This window comes from Leuciscus leuciscus (genome assembly GCF_965113295.1).
Source record: "Leuciscus leuciscus genome assembly, chromosome: 5".
Lineage (NCBI taxonomy): Eukaryota > Metazoa > Chordata > Actinopteri > Cypriniformes > Leuciscidae > Leuciscus > Leuciscus leuciscus.
In genome coordinates, this window is record NC_138729.1 from 12,662,770 (window position 1) to 12,688,196 (window position 25,427).

The following is a 25,427-nucleotide window of genomic DNA, read 5'->3' on the forward strand; positions in this document are numbered from 1 at the left end:
GAAGTGTTCACTTCTTTAATACAGTACACTTATTTTGATGTGCTTACTAACATACTTACATCTAAAGTATGAGCTCATCTAAAGTACTTGACTGTGATTTCAACTGTACACTCAAAAAAATGCTGGGTTGTTTCTGTAAACAAATTGTTGGGTTGATTGTGCTGGGTCAAAAAGTTGGGTTGTTTGGGGTACTGTAAACACATTATTGGGTTGCGTATGCTGGGTCAAATGAGTTGTAAGGGGGTCATTCACAAATGAACCGCTGGTTGGGTTATTTTAACCCAGCAACTGGTTACCTTTTTCATTCTTTGCGGAACTTTCTGGATTCTTCTTCACTTCTGACTCGAGGAGCACACCACTCGACTCGGAGCAGGCAGTGTTTTATGGTAAGTTAATATGAATGTTTACCTATATTTTTAATAAGTTGTGGTGGTAGCAGCAAGCTAATTTCACTGTTCAACATACAGTCTTTGATATGGAAGTGTGAGGGGTAACGTATTTATTCTGTGAAACATTAATTAGCCACAGCTAGCCGGTTAGAATTTTTGACAACATGCTGCATCGTTAAATCCTTAGTTGAAATTAAACCAGCTATATCAGCAGCCTTTTTGAAAATTTAAATTCTAAATTCATCATGTAATAATCGTAGGCCTATTCATTGTGGACGTTGCATATTTAAAAGTGAGAAAAGCGTTTTGTATGAAATCCCTACGCGCAGTTTCCCTCACAGGGCTCGCACGTAAAATCAGCGGGAAATGAGTCTCTATATAGGCTACGTTAGGCTAGCTAGTGAGTTGTGAGTGAAAAGTCTGCTGGCGTAGTTTTAGAAATACCCGTCTGAAGAAGTGACTGAGGTAAGTTCCAGCACAGTCTGCGTGTGTCTTCTGTAATGTCTCGAACCACCGTTTCTGCCAAAAAAAAAAGGCTTTCAAGAGCTTGATGTAGCCTTTTTTTTTAAAGTAAATGTATGACTTTCAATCTTTATAAACATCGACTGAGGAAAGGAGAAATAAATGGACAGGCGCCAGTTTTGAGAAGAAAAGTATACCCGTAGTTGAACGAATGATCGCCAATATTTAAAACTTAGAAAATTGTAAACTTACATGATAGCCTACCCTACCACCATGCATGTCATCTTTCATTTTATTGTGTGCAAGTTAACATCTAAACGATGCGATCATCAGCGCTGCCAGTCAGGAGATTAAGCAGCTTTGTGGGTTTGTGAGTTTTAATGTTAAAGACACTATATCAACATTACAGTAATATTTTACTTTTAATAATAATGTTTTATTTTAATGCCTTAATGTTGATAATATTTGTCCAAATTACTCTTTTATTACTATTACTATAATTCAGTTTGCAAATACTACACATTTTGTTTGTTTTTCACATTTGGTCATTTGGTAATGTTTGCAATAATTTTAATTGCATATTCAATAATAAATTGATACTTCCACAAAAAAAGCTTAACTTGCATGTCAGTTTTATAGCAAAACTCTAAGTGATTGTCCGGGAAGCAGACACAGAGTACTCTGTCAGTTTAAATCTAGAAAAACGCATCTCTTTTACCTGGCATTCATATAGAACATTATACATTTCTATTATTCAAATCAGTTAAATGATTATTAGGCTGCATAGGCCAGCCGGAACCGGGGACACTTTCCTATAACACCTGATGTACTCATTATTTAATAAGAAAAATGGCCTCTATGCTAATGTATGTCTTTCTGTTCATTCTAAAGTTTACTGAAGTCAGCCGGATCCAGGCCGTATCCAGATCAGAAGGTGGACCTGCGCCTGGACCCATCCATGACGCATCCCTGAAGGGCCAGCCTCATCAGCCCTGTGAAGGCCTCATCGACACGACTGATCCTCAACAAATTCGTCTCCATACCGGTGTGATGACTCCGACTTCCAACCAGATGGAACTGGATAAATATTCTGAATGTTCTGATCCAATCTGACCTCTGACCTGTAACGCTGCCTGGATCATAATCATACACTGTTCGCTCGTTGGCCAGAGGAGAACTGAGCGACTGAGACTGGGTTCTCCCAAGGTTTTTTCCTCCATTCTGTCACTGATGGAGTTTTGGTTCCTTGCCACTGTTGCCTTGGCTTTTGGCTTGCTTAGTTGGGGACATTTAATATTCAACAATATTATTGATTTGCCTTAAGGTGGACGATGACGCAATTTTCTTCTAGAAACAAACTTTGTTGTATTATATTCATGTTACAGTATCACTGTGAAGCTGCTTTGATACAATCTGTATTGTAAAAAGCGCTATATAAATAAAGATGACTTGACTTGTGTAATCAACAGGTGAGGACCAACATGGTTGAATATTTACAAAATGAGATGACCGGTGAATTGCTGCACATTCTGTGCCTCAGGGATGAAATGAGGGGGACATGTCAGACCTTTGACATTGATTAACATTTGTATTTGATAAAGAAAAGTATTAAAGAAATGTATAAAATAAAAAATGAGATTGAAATCATACAGTGGCCTCTCTGGTTTATTGTATTACAGAGATAATAATTATTTTACATTCATAATATAACAAATATTTGTTAATGGTTCTAATTTTATTAAGGCAATGCAACAAAAAAATAACCCAGCACATGAGTAAGACTTAACCCAGCAAGAGGGCTAATTTCACCCACTGGTTGAGTCAAATGAATGACCCAGAAATATGGGTTAAATGGTAAAACCCAGCACTTGGGTCAAACCAACCCAGCGCGTGTTCTGTCCAATAGTGACCCAGCGGCGTGGTTAAGGTTGGGTTATTTTTTAACCCAGCAGTTTTTAGAGTGTAGAGTGTTATTTGATATTACATTTAAAGTTAATATTTTTTAAATGTACTTGTCATGTATTTTACATTTATTCATTTATGCACATTTATTCATTTTAAATGTAAATTGCAAATGAATCAAAACAAATGTGTAATTAAAAATATGTTTAATACAAGTTTTGATTTAGGGTCCAATTCTCACTATTAACTAATTGCTTATTATTGCATATTAGGATATTGGCTGTTTATTAGTACTTATAAAGCACATATTCATGCTTTATTCTGCATGATACTGTATTTTACATCCCTTAATCCAGCCACATTCCTACTCAGTATATCAAAACTTAACAACAAGTGAGAATTGGACTTGTTGTTGGATCTAAAGTGTGACTCAAGTTTCATTAGAAGTATGTTTTTAGTTAACCATAAATGCTTGTCAATACATTTGACAGCATACTTATTGCCCAAACCTTAAGGACAATAGAAGTAATACTTAAGTCCTATACCTAATTGGGTCAAAATATTTGTATTTAATTTACTCTTTTTAAAACTAAAGTATACAAGGAAATGTACATATATTTTCACATATTAATTGGCTTAACATAGCAGTTCGGTTCAGTTAAATAATGCGTTTTATCTGAATATAAAATTGCTGATTGTAATGTGTTGCATACTAACAATGTACCACATGCTGTCCCACTTGGCATCATTGAAGGTGGTGGCGTGGGTTTGGTCCATTGTGTCAGTTCTTTTTACTCTCTTCTGAACCATCTGTTGCTGGATCCACTCCACCTTCAGCATCAGAACATATTTATGATGTTCTACTGCATACATAACATGCTTCACAAACCACAGTCAATTAAATGAAATATTCATTAAGAATAATTATCATTGTCTCATTTCGTTTTTGCCAAGTTTAAGGATGCATCCGTGTGGTTTGGCATACCGCGGTCTTAATCTGTTTTGGTAAGTGTGTGTGGTGTTTATAGGGTGGTGTAGTCTAACTTATTAACTATTCAGTGGTGTCTCTGTGACTGAAGGTATATGATCCTTGTACCTTGGTCTCCGTGGTGATGAGACTGTGGTTCCCTCTGCTTTTAATAGTGGACCTTTTGATGGTTCCTCTGTGCTGAAACTGGTAATGGTCCACTAGCCCACCTATCTGCAGAGGCACAAGGGGAAGAAGATTGTTTTAGCCGCTGCTCAGGTGTGACTGACAGAGATATAAATTATGTATCCATCCCTGACGTATGCCTACGAAACAACAAAAGGGTTATTCTACACCGCTGATAGACTTACCATCAGAGGCAACCTGAGCTAGCACTGCACGATTCAGCTGAGCTTAAACTTTGGCTGCTGATATCTCTTTGACACCCTGTGCCTTGACGTTATGATGTTGGCTGAAGACATACCAGATTTACCAGGAACTAAAAAGCCCCACAGTAGACGGCAGTTACACATTTCATTGACTGAGTGTGGGAAGTCAGTTTCCTTGTTAACACTGAAAATGTGCTCAATGACACAAAGCGAAATAAACTAATCTCACAGAGCAAAAAACCCAAATAGAGACTGTGGGCCAAATAAATCCCATGATGCATTGCACAACAAACCATTGGGATTCAAAATGACCTAAAAGGAATATTAAAGGAATATTCCAAGTTTAGCCCTATACTGACAGCATCTTTTTAAATAATTATTTTGTAATGATTTTGAAAAAAGTCTTTTTTGCTCATCAAGGCTGCAATATAGTGAAATATTATTACAATATAAAATAAATGTTTTCTGTTTTAATATATTTTCTGATTTCTAATTTAATTCTTTGATGGCAAAGCTGAATTTCCAGCAGCCATTAATCCAGTGGCACATGATCCTTCAGAAATCATTCTAATATTCTGCTTTGGTGCTTAAGAAACGTTGCTTGTTATTATCAGAGTTGAAAACAGCTGTGCTGCTTAATATTTTTGTGTAAACCATGATACATTTTTCTTATTGGATTCTTTGATGAAAAGAAAGTTCAAAAGAATAGCATTTATTTGAAATAGAAATCTTTTGTAACATTAAAATTGACTTTACTGTCACTTTTGATCATTTCAATGAATCCCTGTTGAATTAAAGTATTAATTTCTTTCAAAATACAGTTTTTGAATAGAAGTGTTTGAAATACACTTACAATGGTCTGTGGGGCAAGTGTACAGTAGATGCCCAAGACTTTGATTGTCCATTTCAAGTGCATTTATGCACACCTTTTTCTTTTATCTCTCTTTTTTTTTAAATCTCAGATATTCAATTAAGTGAAAATTACATTTATTTACATCTCCATGAGCATCCAGTTACATTTAATTCTCTCTTAAATGTACCGCTGCTATACTTATTTGTGCAGAAAGGGGACAAAGAAAGTGTGCCAGTTGGTTAACTAACTGAAGTAGGGTATATAAGATGCCATCGAGGTTAGGAGCTCGTCTTGCATGGTTAAACACATTTATTATACAAGAGCCAGTGACCCAGAGATATGGGTATGGTTATAATGAAAGACTAGTTTGAAAGAAAAAAGGAAAAAGGAACTACAGTTTGTTTACATAGTTGGTGCAATACAAATATTAGTTTGTCTATGAAGTTTTGTCCTGGTAAAAACTGCACCTGGTGGAACAACATCTTCCAATTTCAATGACAGTAAGTCTTGACTTGACTTGAATAGCATGAAAATTCCATAATATATAACAAAGTACCATGTTATTACCATATGTGACCATCACTGTATCATAGTATCACCACTGTACTTTTGTGATGAAAAGTTGCCAGTTGCAATTCTGGGATTTTACAGAAAACATGAAGACATAATAGCATACTGTCTTATATATTTATATATTTAGGCCATTCAGACGTATAATAAGAATTTAAAGCAGGACACAATACATACAAAGTCATAATAAATGTGATAACACCCACTTATATATAAGTAAAACTGCTCAATTGTTACAAGATGCTGCCACATGAAACATTTAACGATAACACTTTATTTTGATAGTTACCCAACATACATTCTACTGACTATAAGTAACTTTGCAAATACATGTCGACTTATTCTACTGACCTGAACCCTAACCAGTTTACTACAGTCTACTAATACTCTAATGAGAGTTAGTTGACATGTAGTTGCAAAGTTACTTATAGTTAGTAGAATGTATAAAGTGGACAATCAAAATAAAGTGTAACCCATTTAACTGGCAAAACATTTTACAGTGTACTTACCTGGCCCATATTCACAAATCCATATTTGTCTGCAATAAGATCAGCAGACTCAGGACCACCAGTCATTTTAACCGCCCAACGGTTTGTGAATAATCTCGTCTGGACACATTGGAGTCCAATCCCAAGAAAAATCGCATATAGAAAAAGTGCTGTTGGTGTCATCTTCAGATGGTTATGATCTCTGCTTCATGCAGAAGTATTGGTCTGATCACCCTCCTCATTGAAAATCGTTTTGAAAGCGTTTTGAAATTGTCTACAACAGACTGGATTGTCAAAATGATTGTAAAAAGTTCCTAAAGGACCTAGTTTGACTGTGTGAGCGCTATTCCACTGCGATGGCTCCACTGCATCTGTTGCCTGTGGCACATCATCTCCAATTACAGTACTATCAGTTTCTACAGGTGCACTGTGTGCTCCTACAGCAAACAAGAAACACTGGGAACCCTGGATAACAGGCCTAACTTACATTCATGGCATTATTATATTAAACAGTGATGGGTAGATCATAATTAGTGTGCTTTCTGAAAACATCTGCTGTACATTGAGCTGCATACTTATTTGTAGTTGTTTTTCATTCTTTTTCAATCATTCATTTGACATTCATTTAAAATCTTGATGACATTCATATTTTAAATTGATCAAAAGTCAGCTTCACAGAAATAAACAGGAAAATAACAGAATCAGTGATGCAAACTTCATAAAAAATGAGACAAATTCAAATTCAGCTATAATACAGTATACAATAGTATAGATTGTTTGCCCCATGTCACGGTTTGGTCAGTTACCCGAATGCGCGGCCATATTGGAGATACTCGGATGTAAACAACAGCATGGATTGCACTGTTTATGTACTACTGAACACATTGTTACACTAATTTCTGATATCTAAACAATGGAAAAAATACGTGGAAGCTGCTAAATCATATAAGGACTTAGTAAGCAGGAAAGAGCGCAAAATTGACAAACTAACGTTAATACTGTATGTGGAAAAGATCCGAACAAGCTAGCTTCTTAGTCATGGACTGATGACCCGACAATTCTTCCTTCTATTTCTTATCCCAACATAGTTCAGACTGTCAGTCTAAATCCAATTTTTGTTCATATCCGATTGAAATCTGGCTCTGATCGGATTTCGCATAGTTTATACAGGCTGTGTTGTTGCAAAGTGCCGGACGAGCAGAAAATTATTATTTTTGAATTTTGAAACCGGCGGAGACAAGACGCCGGCTCAAGACGCAGTAGTCCAGCATGGTGGCTACACATTTCCATGTTGCAAAATTTAAATAAGACAACATCTCTATTGCAAATGCAAACCCCTCCATCAACGCAACGTCATTGCCATAGAAACCACTGCAGATATTCTGGAAAACTAAAGAGCTGCATGGACACACAAATCGATCTGGGGTGCGTTTCCCGAAAGCATCGTTAGCCAACTATGGTCGCAAGTTCCGTCGTTATCAGCATAGTTCAACGATTTGGTGTTTCCCGAAACCATCATTCCAACGAACGTTCGCAAACAGCATCGCAAACTTGTGTGGTTGGAACGACAGCTCTCGAGCTGTGGTTAGAAGCATAGTTTCTAGTTTACATGAGATGTAGACTGAATAAATCCTTATCTTTAGCAAAATAAGCAAGCTGACATACAAATACATACAAATACATACAAATGTAATTTACGTCTTTTAGTTTGTCAAGAGATTTAAAGCACCGTTTTTGAAGAGTGCGCATGTGCGAACGTGCTCTACTATGTAAGAACGAGCCAAATATTGAGTCTGGTAATAAAGCAAAATAACTGAGAAAAATTTGAAATGGTCTTCAGATGCCATGTCTGTAAGTTATATGACAAAATCTAGCGTTAATTCGATCTCAAACAGATTCATTAAAATAAGTTATTAGTCCACCACGTGCGAGACGTCATAAACCAACGTGGTTGAACGATACTTTGCGACATACGGTTTCGGGAAACAGTCGTGACTAGCTAGTTGATTTCTCCAACGATGCATCGTACTATGGAAGTTAAGCAGCGAGCTATATAGTTGTACAGGAAACGCACCCCTGAACAGTTGCAATACACAGTGTGGACATCATTTTAGATCAGATTCCAATCGGATACAAAAATATTCGGATTTGGACTGACAGTTGTGAATGTAGCCATGGTGAACTACTTTACAGCAACATTTTAGCCATAGTCACCGCTTCATTTACACATGTGGTTGATGAGCTGATGCTGTGCCTCTCTCAACCACAAACGCCTTCTTTCCTCAGTTTTTTGCACTCTTCTCTTTAACTTTTGACAGTCTATAGAACTCATAATTTCTGTTTCATGTACAGAACCTATGGGATGTTGCACGCATGCGCGATCAGCACAAAATGAACCGGTACTGCAGTGCAGTGCATTCAAATGCATATGGGTTGTCACGGCGGGTCGACTGAACTAACGTAACGTCGAAGTACCAAGAAAGTTGCAAAAGAAAGAACGTCTTGAATCAGGAAGTGAGGTAAACTAACAGACTGCAATAGCCTGAACTTATGACCCAACTAATCAATTTATTAAACATGTCGGTTTCTTATCATTTGGATTTGGCTGCATTACCCTATAGTTTATTTTAATTTTTTCCAAACGTAATACATTTTTTCAAATGAAATTAACGAAATGACTCGAAAAAAGATTCGTTCATTTTGCTGAACGAGATTCAAAGATCCGAGTCAGTAAAATGATCCGAACTTCCCTCTACTAGTTCACTGGTTTATGCTAAATTTGTGCTAGTCATTAGTCTTGTTATATAAAAACACCTGTGAACAATAAAGATGATCAACCAATCATAAAATTACACAAGACAAGAGAAGCACAAGACATGATCACATGAGGGCAAGGAAGTCACATGACAAGAAACATGACTGCTAATTTCAAAATGAAAGACATGAGACAAAGGTGCACCAAAATCCAAAACCAAATGTGACAGTCAAATGTCACAAAACTTTGAAAATCATATTTGAATGTACATTAACTACTTTAAGAATCCTTTAATGATGTGGATACATTTAATTATATATATCCATTTTGTTCTTAACTAATCATGAAAGTTGCTATAAAGTGTCCTGAAACATTTAAACCACAGACTTTTTGAATGTTCAACTGAATGTATTGGTCAAAGAAATCTATTACACAATGAGTTGCAAAAAGAGTTTTAATGAAATACTCCTGAAGAGCCACACCTGAGGAGATTAAGTGTTTACATGGGTCATGCATACACCCATGTAATGAGCTATCAGATGTATTTATTGAGTGCCACAGAGAGCCAGCAGGATCTTTTCATAATCTCCACTTGTTTCCTTCTGTAAAAACCAAACACAAAAGCCACTTTTCATTCAGACATGCTGGTTTTAAATATGATGGATCTAAGAATGTGAAATTTAATCAGAAGTTTTTCAGATCACCCATTATGATTTGCAGAGACTCACCAGAATGTCCTCCTGAAGGGTTTTGCCATACATCCTCTTGTATTCTTGAATGATTTTCAGCAGGTCAATTTCTGACCGGCTCACAATGATTCTAGTCAGTGTGTCAGTGTTGGTTCCCAGTCCCTATAAAGCAAGACCATATTACAGATACATTTGTCAATTATTCATGAAGTAGCGATAATCTGAGTCAAATTATTAGACAAACAGCTTAGGAGGAGTTTGAAAGATAAGGGAAATTTCAGGAAATTCAAAATGGCAGATTTTATTTTATTTATTTATTTAGTGGAAAAAATTTAAAGCCATGGGATTTAGAGTTTAGTTTGAAATTAGTCTAGTCAATACAGCTCCGGAAATATAAGCAAATGTAAATTTATTGTCCCCCTTATTGTCAATTCACACAACATTTAGCCTACAGCCTATTGTAGAATCCTTGCTCATTGGCAGCCATGCCCTGATGGACACACTTTAGACCAGAAAGAGACTCATTTGAAAATCTCCAGAAATACAAAAGGTTTCCAGCACCTTTGGTCCTTGGACCAGATAATAAACAGATTCTGAAAGAAACAAAATGAATCAAATTTAAGTGTCATGAATTCCTCTGCAGCTTTACCTTTATAGCCAGTTGAAGCTTTTCTGCAAAGTAGGCAGGTTTGTTCCAAGCAGACTTCACTATAACATACAAAAATAAAAATAAAAAGTGAGAACAGCTTTTGCAAGAACCTTTTTCAATTTAGTATAGCTCTTGGATATTTGTATCTAATCTGATTGCGAAGTTTTTGAGTGTGAGAATGGAACCGCCCTTAACACACAAAGCCGGGAAAAAAATCCTGCTTTCAAACAGGTTATGGCGCTGCCTTCATACAGATGGCCACAGAAGCATTTAACATTTAAAGAGAAACTACTCTCACACACCCACAGAGATATATACAGACTAAAATGAAGGCTACTATATATTTACCCAAGGTCATCAAGCAGTCTTCAAAGCTTCCATGCAGCTCACCCTCCAAATCTTTGGCCAAACCGTCTTTGCTCAACTGGGCATAATACTGTAAAACTGTAAATTTTAAATAACACTGTTAGTACCTCAGACAACATGGGCTGGAGTACACCAGAATGGCATTAAAAGTAAAATATCACTGAAGAAGAGTTATATTGCTTGACTTACTTTTGCCCAACTGAGCTTCACTCCTGTTTGTGAGGATGTCAATCAGAACAGAGCAAACAGTGCCAATCCTATTCTCTCCTGCCTCAAACAGAGCCTAAAACAACAACATAGCAAAGTCAGAGACAGTACCTACACTGTTTCAATTTGTAATGCTTATTGCATGACTGTCTGCTTGGTCCAATTGGTCAGATACATTTTATAATGACTTCAAAACTGTATAATGGATAACTGTATAACTGTATTTGTGCTTTCTTGTTTTTCATACTAACACAATTTAGAAAAGCTACTGTATGTGGGACCATCTTGCAACTTCAGTATGATTAATTATGGTGAATGTAAAAATATTGACTATATATCAGCTGACTATGTATCTTACATACTTCACTGGCCATAGTGGAAGTAAATAATCTTTACCTTTGCATCACTTTTAGCCACTCCATCATCAATGTTACGGTCTTCACTTCTGGTAGCCTGAAGTTATAAGATATTGATATAGTAATATATCATTATTAATACACATAACATTATTTTCTTGTGCTGTTACAACAATTACACTGAACTATGTTTTGTACCTTGCAAAGGGCAACTAGGGTAGTCTCAAGATGTCCTTTAACTTCACATTTAATATCTTCCTCCAGCATCTCTCCATAGACTGTACAACAAAAAGAGGTTAGCAGCATAAACATACATCTGCTTGAGGAAAAACATGTTTTTAATCTTTCTTGTTACCTTCTTTGAATGTATTCTTCAATGCTGTGATCTCCTTGTTTGATCTGGTCCCCAGAATTTCATTTAAGACAGCCTCACTTGTCCCGAGACCCTGATTATCAATACAATTTTAGTATTTAGATTTAAGTATTGGTACAGTATATAGTACATTATGTCTTTGAATAAAATCTACATTTTTAAATTAGATATATTTCAATAAGACTAGTAAGTTGTACCTTCATGGCTCTTTTCATTTCAAAAGCATCATACTCAGGCGGTGTCATCAGCAAAGCAAGGACCACCTCCTCAAAATCTGACTTCAGAGCTTTTTTCAGTGCGTCTGCCAGAGGCTGAGGATTAATGATCAAACAAAAGCTATAAGCACAGAAGAAAATTGTATCTGTGTTCCTCTAGCATGGATTTGACTTGGACATATAGATAAATGACTTGGCTCATTCATCTGCATTGTTTCATAAGTCAAGTTCAAGGGTTGATGGAAAACATAAATAAGTAACTGGATTCAAACAATTGCTGAATATTGAATTTAGTTGAATTGTATTTTTATCTAAAATATGTTGAAGGATGTGAATATGCTTACTTTTCCTGTACTCTGCTGATAAGCTGCTTTGATCTGTTGTCTTTGTGCATTGCTCCTCTTTGCTAGAACCTCCACAATGGTGGCTTCATCCACACCTTCATGAGACGGAAAAAGGCCAAAATCACATCAGTTTATCATATTAGAAGCTGTTTATGATCATATAGTACTGGTGGATCTTGATATAATGCACATATAATAATAGGTATAATAATTGCACTTGATACCAAGTCTATAAATCACAGATACAGAAGAACAATAAAGCTAGATGCATAATGATACAACTCCCAAGAGAGGTGTATATTAAGTATATTAGCATTCTTCCTGGTATGACATAATTAGTTGGGTGTGTCCTCCATTCATGCAACAATGCAAAAAAATATGTAGGGTCTCATTCATTAGAATTTTTTACTTGATTTTTCTCAATACCTGCATCAGGAACATGAGAGCATGTTAAATTTGCATTTTGCATTCAATTACTTTGTATTTAGCAGGATCTCTCTACTTTACCTTTGGTCTCAATGGCTTTCTTTAATTTTGCAACATCATTCTGGGCATTAAAGTTTGGATCAGCCTTGACTGTTCCAAGGTATCCTGTCTCAACAGGAGCACCTTTAAAACCCTGAGATAAAACATAGCAACATTCAAGTACAAATAAGTAATGATAGGTTTCTTTTTATGCAGATCTAGGTTAATCATCACCTACAGCAGACCAACTTAAACTTTTATCCTTTTGACTGACCATAATGAAGGAAATGCTTTTACTTACCGTGTCATCATTAACTTGCTGTAAAAATTTCTGGAAAAAGGCCATCTTGAGAGCTTTGAAGAAGCTATAAAGAACTAAGCAAATGCATAAGGATGAGCTTATGACCAGACATCGCAAACATTCCCCAGATATAGGTAAATCTAAATTCTCATATAAATTTCATCAATCATCAATTGCTTAATCATAAACATTGCATAATTAAGACATGTTGCACATTAATAATGACAATCTTTAGTAGAGAACATGCAGTTAAATGCATTTACAAAGACAACTCACTTGTTACTCTGTGAAGTCTGTGAGAGCTGATCTGAAATGGGTAATTTTGAGAACAGAACCTGTATTTGTATTCCTTGTACACACCCACTGAAAAACTTTGGGCTGGGTAGAGGTGTTAGACCAGGTTGTTCTGGTTGTACCTGTCTGTAAGATGTGTGATAATCTATCATTTAATGGGTTTGCTGTACTTTTCCAGTTGTAGTCTAATCCAGGGATGGGCAAACTCGGTCAAGGGTGGCCACTGTCCTGCAGAGATTGGCTCCATCCCCTGATAAAACTCACCTGCCTGTGATCCTGAAGACATTGATTAGCTGGTTCAGGTGTTTTTGATTAGGGTTGAAGCTAAACTCTGCAGGGACACTGACCCTCCAGGACCGAGTTTGTCTATCCCTAATCCTAATCCAAAACACATAGGAATTCATGTTGTTCACTAGATGATGCTAGTTTATTAGTTGTATCAACTTGTGGAAATGTGTCTCTTTAATTATGAAAATAGACACACAGATAAGGTCAAGTAAGTGCTCCAACCCTGAGTTTTCACATGGTAAAGAACCCAATATGTTCATCCCAGTGTAAAATACTGCCAGGATTTACAAAGTGATTTATTACAATAAAATATTAATATAGAGTTTAATTGTGATAAACTGTTGGATTACTACTGAGAAAATATGCCAAGTTGTATAGGAATATTATATTGAAAATTCACACTAACATTTACAGTGTGCACAATTGACATTTATTCCATATTTAAATGTAACACTTTTCATGAGCCAACTATGGGGAGATTAACTGGTGCTGACATGGACCATTTAATGAATGTTCACATAATCCAGACATGTAAGAGATGATTATTGAGTTCCACAGAGAGTCAGCAGAATCTTCTCATAATCTCCTCTTGTTTCCTTCTGTAAAACCAGAAAAAGGATTTAAATAGGACAGCTATTGTATTTAATAGGACAACATGATGAAACAGGCAGTAATATACAATGAAAAAATAAATGTAGAAAGGGGGTTGATTTAATTAATTGGGAATAGATTCTGAAAAGTGACCGTTTCATTCCAGAACAGATGTGATTAAGAAAAAAATGTGTCTTATTTTTTTTATTTCATGTTGATGAAGCTAGTTGGTTAGTTGGTTAGAGCTTTTTAAAATTATGGAGACTTACCAGAATGTCCTCCTGAAGCGTTTTGCCATACATCCTCTTGTATTCTTGAATGATTTTCAGCAGGTCAATTTCTGAACGGCTCACAATGATTCTAGTCAGTGTGTCAGTGTTGGTTCCTAAACCCTAGAAATCCATAATTAGTTAAAGGGTCATGAAATGGAAAATCAAAATGTCCTTAACATAAATTTTTTGTTTTCCACCCTTCTGAAAATCCAGGATTTGAAATCGGTACAATCATGACATTACGGTTTTCCTCTAGATGCCATACAGATGCATTAACATGCGTCTGTAAATCAAGGAGGTGTGCTCATCTCTGTCCATCAATTACAAGAGTGATACAGCTGTGAAATGTCAAGAAAGTTGTTCTGTCCTTGGTTGTGGACAAACTGCACTTCCAAAAACTGGACATAGCTACTCTTCCAAAAGAACAAAGTATTATAAATGCATGGATGAAGTTTATTTTTAACAAAGCGCCCGTGCGATTAAACAACAAAGTTCCCTTTCGTAGTCAAACTTTGATGCCGCATCATGGAGTTTACACTATTGGGAGCGCCATCAGCGTGACCCGTGTATGAAGCACGTGTGACGAACACACCAATTTATTGGCTGACAACAATCCATGGCGTCACAAGCGGAGAACCCATAAGTATAAGTCAAGGCAGTGGGCATTTACTTGCATTTGAGATATAACGCCCCTTGAAACTTAGTGTTTTTAACAGAGAATGAAAATGAGGATGGAAAATAAATTTCTTTACAAATATTTGAACTTTTTGGGCACAAAAAAACTTTGCTACTGTCATAAGCTAACCTAAAGAAACATAATATAAAGATCTGAAATGCATTTTCTGCCCCCTTTAAATTCATGTGAAATACCTATATAAAGAATGGCTGAGGATATCAAAAACATATGTAGCACTCAGAGTGCTAGTAACTACATGGACGTGCTGGAATACGTTCCATACATTCCTTTGCAACTTTACCTTCATAGCCAGGTGGAGCTTTTCTGCAAACAAGGCAGGTTTGTTCCAAGCAGACTTCACTAAACATGAAAAATAAGAATGTTGTGAGGTTTGTATGTTTGTAAGAGGCTGTTGTGTGTGCACAAACCAAATATGTGACTTTTGATTTAGTTTCTATTGTATCTTTGTACCTATCTTTGTGTGATAAAGTTTTGTGTGAAACTACTGTCTGGATCCACCCACAACATGCAGAGCTGGAAAAACAAGCTTCCTAAATAGTCTTTCGCCACTGAAGCATTTAACATGTCTATATAATCTCTTGCAAACACCCACACATAAATACACACAACCTAAAATGAGCACTTGTTTCCTTACCCAGTGTCATCAGACATTCTTCAAGGTTTCCATGCAGCTCACTCTCCAGAACTTTGGCTAAACCCTTCTTGCTGTATTGGCCATAATACTGGAAAACTGCAAATACATTTTGAATAACACTAATAGTGCCTAAAAATAAGTAAAGTCAACTATCATAAGTGTATCATCTATATTCTCTTTTATAAGTGGTCTTCAACTTACTTTTGCACAGCTGAGATTCACTCCTGGATGTAAGGACATCAATCAGGACGGAGCAAACAGTGCCAACCCGATTCTCTCCTGCGTCAAACAGAGCCTGAGAAAACAATGAAGTGAGCTGGGTAGAGGACATGCACACCAATATACTGGCACTTACATGTCCTTACACACTGTCGGAATATTACAACCTACAGTATAATGCATACATCTACGTCCTATTTTACAATATGTGTTAAACTTGTTGTAAAGCCTGCTTGTGTGAACAACTTATGTTTTCCTGTCCAGTGAACAAGAAAATCAACAATGCAACAGAAAAGGTTATCTAGGTCAACTGAGAAACTTCAGCAAAGGGCTTGACTGTCAGGAAGTCTGAGAAGGAGGACCCAGATGCAGAATAAGCAAGGGGTGTTATTTATTGACAACAATTAACTGCACAAGATAGGTGAGGTAGGAATACAGTCCAAACAATAGGGCAGGGCACACAACTGGAGAACAGGTAGGTCCGAGATGAGACAGCAAAGACATGACGGCTAAAGATGGAGACAAGGCAGCGGCTCAGGAAATCAGAGGCTTGACAGTTGGTAATGAGACTGGATGTAGCACCAGACTAGCTCCCAGACCAGGAGAGTCAACGACCAGGGTGCAACAGGATGCGGGGCAGGAACCAACGCGAGCGAGACAAGACTGAACAGGCCATGACAACAAGTAATAAAAGCAAAATAAAACTGATAATGAGACTAGAGAAAAACAAAGAAAATAAATAGGCTACTGTAATAATAGGATCTAGCAAAATAAATAAACAAAAGATCTAGGCTAACTGAAACTTGCAAAAAGAATGTTAAAATATAAATTATGTTTAAATATGCTAATGAGGTGTTGTCTAATTAAATATGCACTAATTTGCATACATTTCTAGAACAAAAAATCTGAACAATGGATGAATTCAGGTTAAAAAACATTGTTTAATTTATTTTATATATTAGAGCCAAAGGTTTTTACAGAGGGGATTTTGGATATCTCTATTTATCATTCCACAAATCAGAAAATACAGTCAACAGCCAAAAATAATCAAATTTGCACCATTTTTTTTTTAGGAATACAATTTTGTACAAAATCAGGAAAATTATATATGAACAAACCCCTTTGTAAAAACCTTCATAATATAGATAAGAATAAAACTGTAAAGTTTGGTGTATGTACAGTAAGTGTTACAATGTAGGAGGAAAAACTCATTTTGAGAAAACGTCCTTTAAAGATTAGGAAGATTTAGCAAACTTTAATTGAAATCTACAGATGCAAATGGATAAAGTGTATTTTGGATATTTTTTTGTCCACTAGTCTGAAAAAACACTTTATGGGAAGCCCAAAATCTCAAAATTGACAGATGCATGAAAAAAAAAAAAAAAAAAAAAAACCACACACCGTTTTTACCTGTAGTGTCTCCCCTTAATAATCAAATAAAAAATAAGAGAAACCCAAAATAATACTTGGAAGAACTTGATCAAGATAAAGACTAGAACTTGACTAGACTTAAAATCAGGACCAAAGAAAAAAACTTTGCAGAGCACATGAGGAACAGGTGAACACAATTAGGCCAACAACCAGAGAAGGACTAAACAAGTGGGCATATTAACGGGAAACAAGGAGGCGGGATGAGAGGAGTACATGGTCAACACAAACAGAGACAGAGCCATTTGTTCAAGCACAAGACAAACAAGGAAACATTAAACAAAGACAAAACAGACAAGATTGTCAGGTCAGGGCAGGTCAGGTCAGGTCAGGTCAGGAGGGTCTGATGACTCAAAAGGCAACAGACAGGTCTAAAAGGAGAAACAGTGACATATTCAGGAGAGGAGGACAACAATGTCAGGGTCCTCCTCTCCGGAAGATGTCACTGTTTCTCTTTTTAGACCTGTCTGCTGCCTTTGTAATGTACAGTAAGTCATCAGACCCTCCTGACCATCTTCTCTGAACTGTGATCAAAGGATCTCAATTTGGCTGTCTTGAGAATTAGTTCAGAAACAAATCCATCAAGGCTTCCATTAGCAAACCACTGGGGTGCCTCAGGTTTCAGTGCTTGGCCCCCTCCTCTTCTCAATATGCAAAACTTCACTGAGCTCAAATATAAAGGCACACAGCTCCCATCACTGCTACAGTACATGTTGTCCATGCCTGACAACATGTAACAGCATTGTTCAGCTTGTATCTCACCCTCCACTCAGCACAGGTACAGCAGGGTTCAACAATGGTAATGGCAGCTATAGGCCAAGAACTGACTGGTCGCATATGAAACAATTAAATCAGTTAAACCTCACTGCCCACATCTCAACAACTGCCAGGTCATGAAGATTCCCATTTTGTATTGGCATTGATGGTTACATGAACAATCAGCATCAAACTGCTAGTAGAATCAAATTTTAGGGCTGTACCCGGGGTAACGGCCACCCGACACCCCTCTAACTCAATCACTAGTGTCAACCACGCATGTATGAGCCTCCGTTTACCATATTTGATGTGCATAAGAAAATAATCTTCAAAAAAAAAATCACAACACAACATTTGATATGAAGCAAAAAAAATATCAGTTAAAAACACAAAACGTATTGTACATATTGTGCACTGTGTAAAATGTAGGATTGATTATAAGGAGACAATGCAATTATGCCACAATGTTTCAATCATAATACAATTGCCGAAGCACATATGATGTGAAAGCAACACATTTGCTAGTACCTGTAACTTGCAATTTTATGTTTTAATCACAGATGGCAATAGAGAGGCTAAAGTTCCGTGGTGCACTTTTTGAAATCTAAGTTTCAATATTAACTTCTTGTATAAAAGTAAAAAAAAAAAAAAAAAGAAGCTACTAAGTAAAATCACTCATAACTTTGTTGTGTTGTTTGATGTTGCCTAATTCAAATGACACTGACTTGTAGCCAGAGGAATACACTAAAGTGTATGGAAACAATGAATGAGATACTTCCAGATGCCTACCAACCAATCCAAATTCAGAACAGGTTACATGGAAATGATTTTTACCCAGACAAATCAGCATACAAATAAATCAGTTCATGTGATCAGAGTTGTTACAATGTTGCAGTGGAATCAGCCACAATACCTTTGCATCACTCTTTGCAAGCCCATCATCAATTTTATAGTCTTCACACCTGGTAGCCTGAAGTTATGAGATATTAATTTAGCACACATAACAGATTTAGCTTTCTTATCGTGTAACATAAATACATTAAACACTGTTATTTTTGTACCTTGCAAAGAGCAAGCAGGGTAGCTTCGAGATTTCCACTAACTTCACTTTTAACATCTTCCTCCAGTGTCTTTCCATAAACTGTACAACAGAAAGAAGTTCACAGCTACATACACATCTGCATTCATAAAGAACATGCATGTATTTGGATCTGTGTTGTTACCTTCTTTGAAAGTATTTTTCATCGCTGTAATCTCCTTGTTTGATCTGGTCCCTAGAATTTCACTTAAGACAGCCTCGTTTGTCCCAAGACCCTGATTATCAGTTACATTTTAATAGAAACATATGCTTTTTAAAACATATGGAAATATTAAGAGACAACATTTTAAAATAGTTTAAAATTTTTCTTTTCTTTTTTCTTTTTTTCTTTTACAGAATAAGTAAGATATAAGACATTGTACCTTCATTGCTCTTTTCATTTCAAAAGCATCATACTCAGGCGGTGTCATCAGCAAAGCAAGGACCACCTCCTCAAAATCTGACTTCGGAGCTTTTTTCAGTGCGTCTGCCAGAGGCTGAATCATAAAAATAAAAATATATACATAAAAGTTATTTACATAATACATTACAATTTTCTTTTACATACCAAGGTTAAGACCAAGGCACTCAAAAGATATTTTGAATGTTAAATTGTATCCTAAGCCTTGTATTTTTATGTCCACTCTAAAAATGGTTTGCTGACCTGTAAACTTTTTTTTTTTGTATAATTAAATTTAAATTAAATAAAAAAATAATAAAAAAATAAAATAAGAATAAAAATGCCGAGCCTTTAACATAAACTGCACAGTTTCCTGAAAACTTTAATTTAATAATTTGGCAAAGTCATGAGTCTGGTCTCTTTAGATTCCTTGGGTCATACAGAAAACAATACTCAGTGTTCCAAGGTCAGACATACTGCCTGCCAGCCTATTTGTTTGTTTGTTTGTTTGTTTGTTTGTTTGTAAAATGCTGTATTTCATGCACTGAAAAAAACCCCCCTAAGATTACCATAAAAGTTTGGTGAAAGTGCCACCTGCTGGTAAAATGTTGTCAATTTTATCTAAATTGGCTTATTACCTTTTAAACAACTGTTCTGGCACAATCATATATAAAAAAAAAACTGGCACAGAACATGAATCATGTTTAATGCAGTTTACACAACATTGTTGATGTGCTAAATTAAAGTTCATATTTCAATTAAAAATAACTGAGAACTATGAAAGGACAACCTCAGCACGTTACATATAACATCTCCAATCTCACATTGACATGCCAGACCAGACCATCTTTACACATAAAAATAGGCCAAAGACAAATGTTGTTGGAGGATGCGAATATGCTTACTTTTCCTGTGCTCTGCTGATAAGCTGCTTTGACCTGTTGTCTTTGTGCATTGCTCCTCTTTGCTAGAACCTCCACAATGGTGGCTTCATCCACACCTTCATGAGAGGACAAACCAAAATCAAAAATGAGCAGATTTGTCAATGCATTTGATTTTGGTGGACTAGATCTGCACACTGTTGGGCTGTTGATTATCGCTGCTGCTGCTGTTGCTGCATGAATAGAGATGTGCAGGGATGACATCAAAACCCAGAAGACTAATTCACCACTGGTTCCCTTGAAATGGGGATTTATAAATAGAGATTTTTATTTTATTTTATTTTCCATGAGTTTGTGAGTTTAAGGTCAGTGGTAAACAAAACTTGACGTAAATTACACACCCCTTATCGAAAACGTAACTTTTGAAGCTGTTATTGTTAATAGTCAAGAGTTTGGCATATTGTTGAAAGATTAATGCTGATGTTATATTTGAATATATGCCTATATCTGTCATTAAACTCTAGATGGCGCAGGCTGATGGGTCATTAACGCAAGCTGATGATATTTACAGTGTCAACTACTTGACACAAACTGATTGGTTCATGTCGCATCTTCAGCCAATCAGCTTGCTTGCTCAACAGTTAAATTGCTGGTTACCATAGCAGCTTGCTAAAGGTGAAAAAAAAAAAAAAAGTTAATAAAGAAGTTGCCAGTGTCCGAGGGATTTATTTCAATATTACTACAGTTTTCTTAGGATTGAAACCCAGATAACAGCCACAAGCAAATATTATATTATTTTTATAAAAAAATAAATAAAAAATAAAAAAAACATTTTGGACTGTGAGTGTGTCCAGTTTACGTTGTAGAACAAAACGTTCAAGTATGTTTACCACAGTGGTGATGCGGATGAACAACCGACTACATCAGCCACTGCAGCTACAGGGAGAAGACCTGGTGGAGACCGACCGCTTTGTGTATTTAGGAAGCGTGGTCAACATTGATGGCGGCGCAGATGATGATGTTAAGAGCCGGATTAGCAAAGCAAGGGTAGCGTTCAACACCCTGCGGCCCATCTGGAACTCCAAGGCATTATCCCAGCGCAACAAAGTCTGCATCTTTAACACCAACGTGAAAGCAGTCCTCCATATGGGTCCGAAACATGGCTGGTTACCAACAAGATGGCGCTTGTCTGAAGTTTAAAATCATTGGTTACCCGTAAGCCAATCACATAACGTTTGGTTATGGCGTGTGTTATGCGCATGCTCAGCCGCATCTAACTGTGAACATGGCTTGAACGACTTTTGCAGATTATGTGAAGTAAATCTACGCATCCACGGTACAATCAGCGTCTACGTCACGGCTCTCAGCCCGCCCTCTGTTCGTTGATTGGCCGGCTGTTTTCAGGCCGGAGGAAAACGGAAAGCTATGACGCTGTCTCAGACTGAGTACAGAAGCGAAAATGAAATTGAGCGGAAGTACGAAGTCTGACGTAGTCAGGCTAGCACCACTAGGCATACATAAATCCAGTAGCAGATCTAGACAGGTGGAGCTGAGGGAAGTGGAGGGTTTCATTGGAACTCTGATAGCATGTTGCAGGACCAGCTTACAGCAAAAGCTGAACCAGACTATTTAAATGTTGAGCAGACAAGCTCATTGGCTGCAGAATTAGCATAGGCTGTGCTAGTAACTGATGTGATTGTTAGCAGATTGCACTAGCCTGCTCCATCAAGAGTTTCAAGACTGAATTTGATATTTAATCTGGTGTTGTTGTTTCTATTAAAAAAATTATTAATTTAAATTAATTGGACATGGTCACTAAATCTTCTTAAAACAAATGTTTAATTTAATTTGATTTTGAGTTGAATGCAACATTTTTCGTATAATATAAGTGATACTTCACTTGACTGTAAATTATTTTTGTATCTGATTGTGTTGATATACACAAAACCAGAAACACCAAAAACACCTATGAACATTCTGAATAATTACAGATTAATACAGATTCATACAAAATAATTCCTTGGTACATAAACATTTATTTTTGTCATGCTACCTGTTTTGTCCCAGTGCACATGAATTAGTGTCATGTAGCCAGTGGCTCTTTGCTTTTCAACTATTTATTCATATGAATGCATTCTAAGAACGTTTTTCAGGTATTGCAGGGGTGTGTCCTCCACACCTTTTCTAAAATAAACAACATAACACTTAAATACACATACATAACATATATCTAGCTGAAAATGAACAATGTTTTTCATTCCTTTGTCGAAACACACATTCCTATAGCTGGTATCAGGGACATGAGATCATTGTACATGTTTAACGTTGCATTTATTGTGATATCTACACTGTAAAAAAAGAAAAGAAAATCTGTATAAAAACAGAAAAGGTACATGTAATTTTCTGCCAGGACATTATCCATTAAGTTCATGGACCTTTAACCCTAAAACACACTGCAATGTGTAATTCAAAATACAGATAAAACACCTGAGAAATATCAAACCTTTAAGTAAACTTCCTTCAGAAAATTCCTTCATATTACCATATAGTACATTGGGGCCTTTTCTTTTTTTTACCAACTTTGAGTGTATTTACCTTTGGTCTCAATGGCTTTCTTCAATTTTGCAGCATCATTTTCAGCATTAAAGTTTGGATCAGCCTTGACTGTTCCAAAGTATGCTGTCTCCGTAGGAGCTCCTTTAGAACCCTGTGATAAAACATATAGCAAGTGCCAAAATATCAGATCATGGACTAATTATTAACATAAGTAATGAAGATGAGGTGTATTTAATGTGTGTTGGCATACAAAACATTGATTATGTATATATTCTGAACTTACCTTACTACTGTCATCATTACTAATTTTCTGGAGAAATTTTTTAAAGAATGCCATCCTTTAAAACCTTTGTACCTATAACAAGCTAAAAAGAAATGCAAGGTTGCACTTATGAACAGTTATAATATTTTTAAATCATTGCTTCATTGTCAAATGTCATCAAAGAGCTTTGTTAAGATGAGTTATTCAAGAGGACTGTAAAACACATTTACAATGATATCTCACCTGTTCCACTGTGAGAGCTGGACTGAAATGGGTTATTTCAGGAACATAATCGCGCCTTTTATTCTTTTGGGTGCGTGGAGGAGTTAGACCAGGTTGTTCTGGTTGTACCTGTCTGTAGTCATTTAATATATTTTCTGCACTCACCTCAAACTGTAGGATTTGTGGATTGTGTAAGATAAACTGACATGCAATACAAAGCCTAAACATAAAACATGTACATGAAACATTGTTCACTAGATTTTGCACAAGACTGTGCAGATACTTCTATTAGTTTTCATTTTCTATTTTAATCATATTAGTTGTGCACAATTATAGAAGCATAAGTGATAGTTCATCCAAAAATGAAAATTCTGTCAGCATTTACTCACTCTAATGTTGTTCAAAACCCCCATAACTTATGTGGAAGGCAAATGGGAAAGAGCACAGTGAATATTCTTCAAAATTTCGGTTGCACAAACCCTCTATGGCATGACTTTTTCTTTTTTGGGGAAAAAATGCTTTCACCCAATTTTTTGGAAGCTTGGGAGTCCCTGATAATATATCCATCATAAAATGTGAGACGCCAGCACAAAGTCGTAATTACGAGTGGGAAGCAATGGCGTAAGCAAATAGTTTTCAATCATGATAAATGCATTTCTGAATGCTGACAGTGCAATGTAGTTTGTACGCATTATGTGTACTGTTAATCAAGAAGAGAGATAAAGTCTGCCAGAAAACACTACTCATTTAGGCAGTTTATGAGCTGATAGGCATGAGTGACCAAACTACAATTCCCATCATTCTCTGTGGCAGTATAATAATAATAATTATAAGAACAATAACAACAACAACAACAATAAAACATAAATGACACATAATGCGCATTCTTTGAGTTTTCCGAACTTGTAAAAACAAACTTCCCAGGAGAACTTGAATGCACCATGTGGTCCTAACCCTATGATATTGCCTGAACAAAAGTGGTCTAACTGCACAGTGTTGCCCTAAGGCAACAAACAAACAAAAACACAGTTTTAGTATATGAATAAATCTTTAAACAATCAAACATACTTCTTTACATACTGATGCACATGTATAGATTTTTTTATATAAAGTTATTTCAACTTAAACATGTTAAAAAGTTACATTTATCTTACTAATTGGTGGCACCGTGTACCATGTGACTGCTTCATTAAAGGACAAGTTCGGTATTTTACACTTAAAGCCCTGTTTTCAGATCGTTTCTGATGAAATACAATGGTTAAGATTGAAATTTGGACAAATGCTGCTGGCCCGGGAATTTTCGGTTTCTGTGGTAGCAGAAAACCACAGTGGTTTTTTTTCCTACTATGGAAGTAAATGGGCACATCAGCTGTTTGGTTACAGACATTTTTCAAAATATCTTCTTTTGTGTTCAGCAGAAAAAAGAAATTCATACAGGTTTGAAACAACTTGAGGGTGAGTAAATGATGACAGAATTTTCATTTTTGGGTGAACTATCCCTTTAAGTGAAGAACGCTGAAAAGACATACACGCACGTTGGATTCTGTCGTTGGCCTTTACAAAAGTACTGGGTTACTATAGGTAACTACATGGGTTAAGGTTAGGTTTAGGGGTAGGTTCAGGGTTATTACCTAGTTATTACCCAGTTATTGCAATTACTAATTAGAACATAGTATGTACATGGGGAACAGGACTGTAAAAACAATGCTACAAAAATTTGAGTAAATGATGATTTATTTAATATAAAATATAAAATCATTTTTGGGTGATCTCTTTAAGATCAAGCTACAACTCCTGACCTGAGTTCTGTCAGACTACAGAGTCGTTTTAGGTGACATAAAGAGCTGATGAGGTTTGAAAAAGAAAAGTTGTATAACTGGGTTCTGGGTTTGTATCATACTTTCACATAAAAGAAAAAAAATGCAGAAACGTTCAGAACCAGTTAAACGCTTTAATTCATTATTAGTCATTTATTTATCTTAGTGATCATAACCCAATCTTCATGAAGTTCAACTGTCACTAAAGTAAAGAAATGATAAAAATCTTCACAGATCTTGGAATTATTATAAAACACAAAACAGAATAGATAACAAATGCATTGTAACTGTA

The 25,427-nt window shown here is 36.2% G+C and overlaps 3 protein-coding genes across 4 annotated transcripts in view; all 3 read right to left on the reverse strand.

Annotated features, from left to right (window-relative positions):
• The window catches only part of pcsk5a (proprotein convertase subtilisin/kexin type 5a), a 49,271-nt gene extending 42,505 nt beyond the window's left edge, over nucleotides 1-6,766 (reverse strand). Inside the window, exons 1-3 of the mRNA XM_082171548.1 lie at nucleotides 6,042-6,766; nucleotides 3,850-3,954; nucleotides 3,471-3,584 (exon numbers count right to left, since the gene is read on the reverse strand). Coding sequence (XP_082027674.1) covers nucleotides 3,471-3,584; nucleotides 3,850-3,954; nucleotides 6,042-6,203 — 381 coding nt within the window. The 5' untranslated portion in view covers nucleotides 6,204-6,766. The remainder of the gene's footprint in view (nucleotides 1-3,470; nucleotides 3,585-3,849; nucleotides 3,955-6,041) is intronic.
• A 2,445-nt stretch (nucleotides 6,767-9,211) lies between these two features.
• The window catches only part of LOC309499941 (annexin A1-like), a 95,555-nt gene continuing 79,339 nt past the window's right edge, over nucleotides 9,212-25,427 (reverse strand). The window contains exons 1-13 of one of the 2 annotated variants that reach the window (XM_082171496.1): nucleotides 13,017-13,384; nucleotides 12,741-12,814; nucleotides 12,482-12,593; nucleotides 11,975-12,069; nucleotides 11,613-11,726; nucleotides 11,398-11,488; nucleotides 11,241-11,320; nucleotides 11,083-11,139; nucleotides 10,669-10,762; nucleotides 10,462-10,557; nucleotides 10,114-10,172; nucleotides 9,504-9,626; nucleotides 9,212-9,377 (exon numbers count right to left, since the gene is read on the reverse strand). In XM_082171496.1, coding sequence (XP_082027622.1) covers nucleotides 9,321-9,377; nucleotides 9,504-9,626; nucleotides 10,114-10,172; nucleotides 10,462-10,557; nucleotides 10,669-10,762; nucleotides 11,083-11,139; nucleotides 11,241-11,320; nucleotides 11,398-11,488; nucleotides 11,613-11,726; nucleotides 11,975-12,069; nucleotides 12,482-12,593; nucleotides 12,741-12,785 — 1,023 coding nt within the window. In that variant the 5' untranslated portion in view covers nucleotides 12,786-12,814; nucleotides 13,017-13,384 and the 3' untranslated portion in view covers nucleotides 9,212-9,320. Of the gene's footprint in view, nucleotides 9,378-9,503; nucleotides 9,627-10,113; nucleotides 10,173-10,461; nucleotides 10,558-10,668; nucleotides 10,763-11,082; nucleotides 11,140-11,240; nucleotides 11,321-11,397; nucleotides 11,489-11,612; nucleotides 11,727-11,974; nucleotides 12,070-12,481; nucleotides 12,594-12,740; nucleotides 12,815-13,016; nucleotides 13,385-25,427 lie in introns of those variants that run through there. The other variant, XM_082171497.1, reaches the window with a different exon arrangement.
• On the reverse strand, nucleotides 13,527-23,376 carry LOC309499940 (annexin A1-like). The gene is made up of 13 exons (XM_082171495.1): nucleotides 23,340-23,376; nucleotides 23,118-23,199; nucleotides 22,874-22,985; nucleotides 20,303-20,397; nucleotides 19,381-19,494; nucleotides 19,143-19,233; nucleotides 18,981-19,060; nucleotides 18,833-18,889; nucleotides 15,718-15,811; nucleotides 15,517-15,612; nucleotides 15,163-15,221; nucleotides 14,183-14,305; nucleotides 13,527-13,921 (listed from the first exon to the last, which is right to left on the reverse strand). The coding sequence occupies exons 2-13, from the start codon at nucleotides 23,169-23,171 to the stop codon at nucleotides 13,865-13,867; spliced, it is 1,032 nt and encodes a 343-aa protein (XP_082027621.1). The 5' UTR covers nucleotides 23,172-23,199; nucleotides 23,340-23,376; the 3' UTR covers nucleotides 13,527-13,864.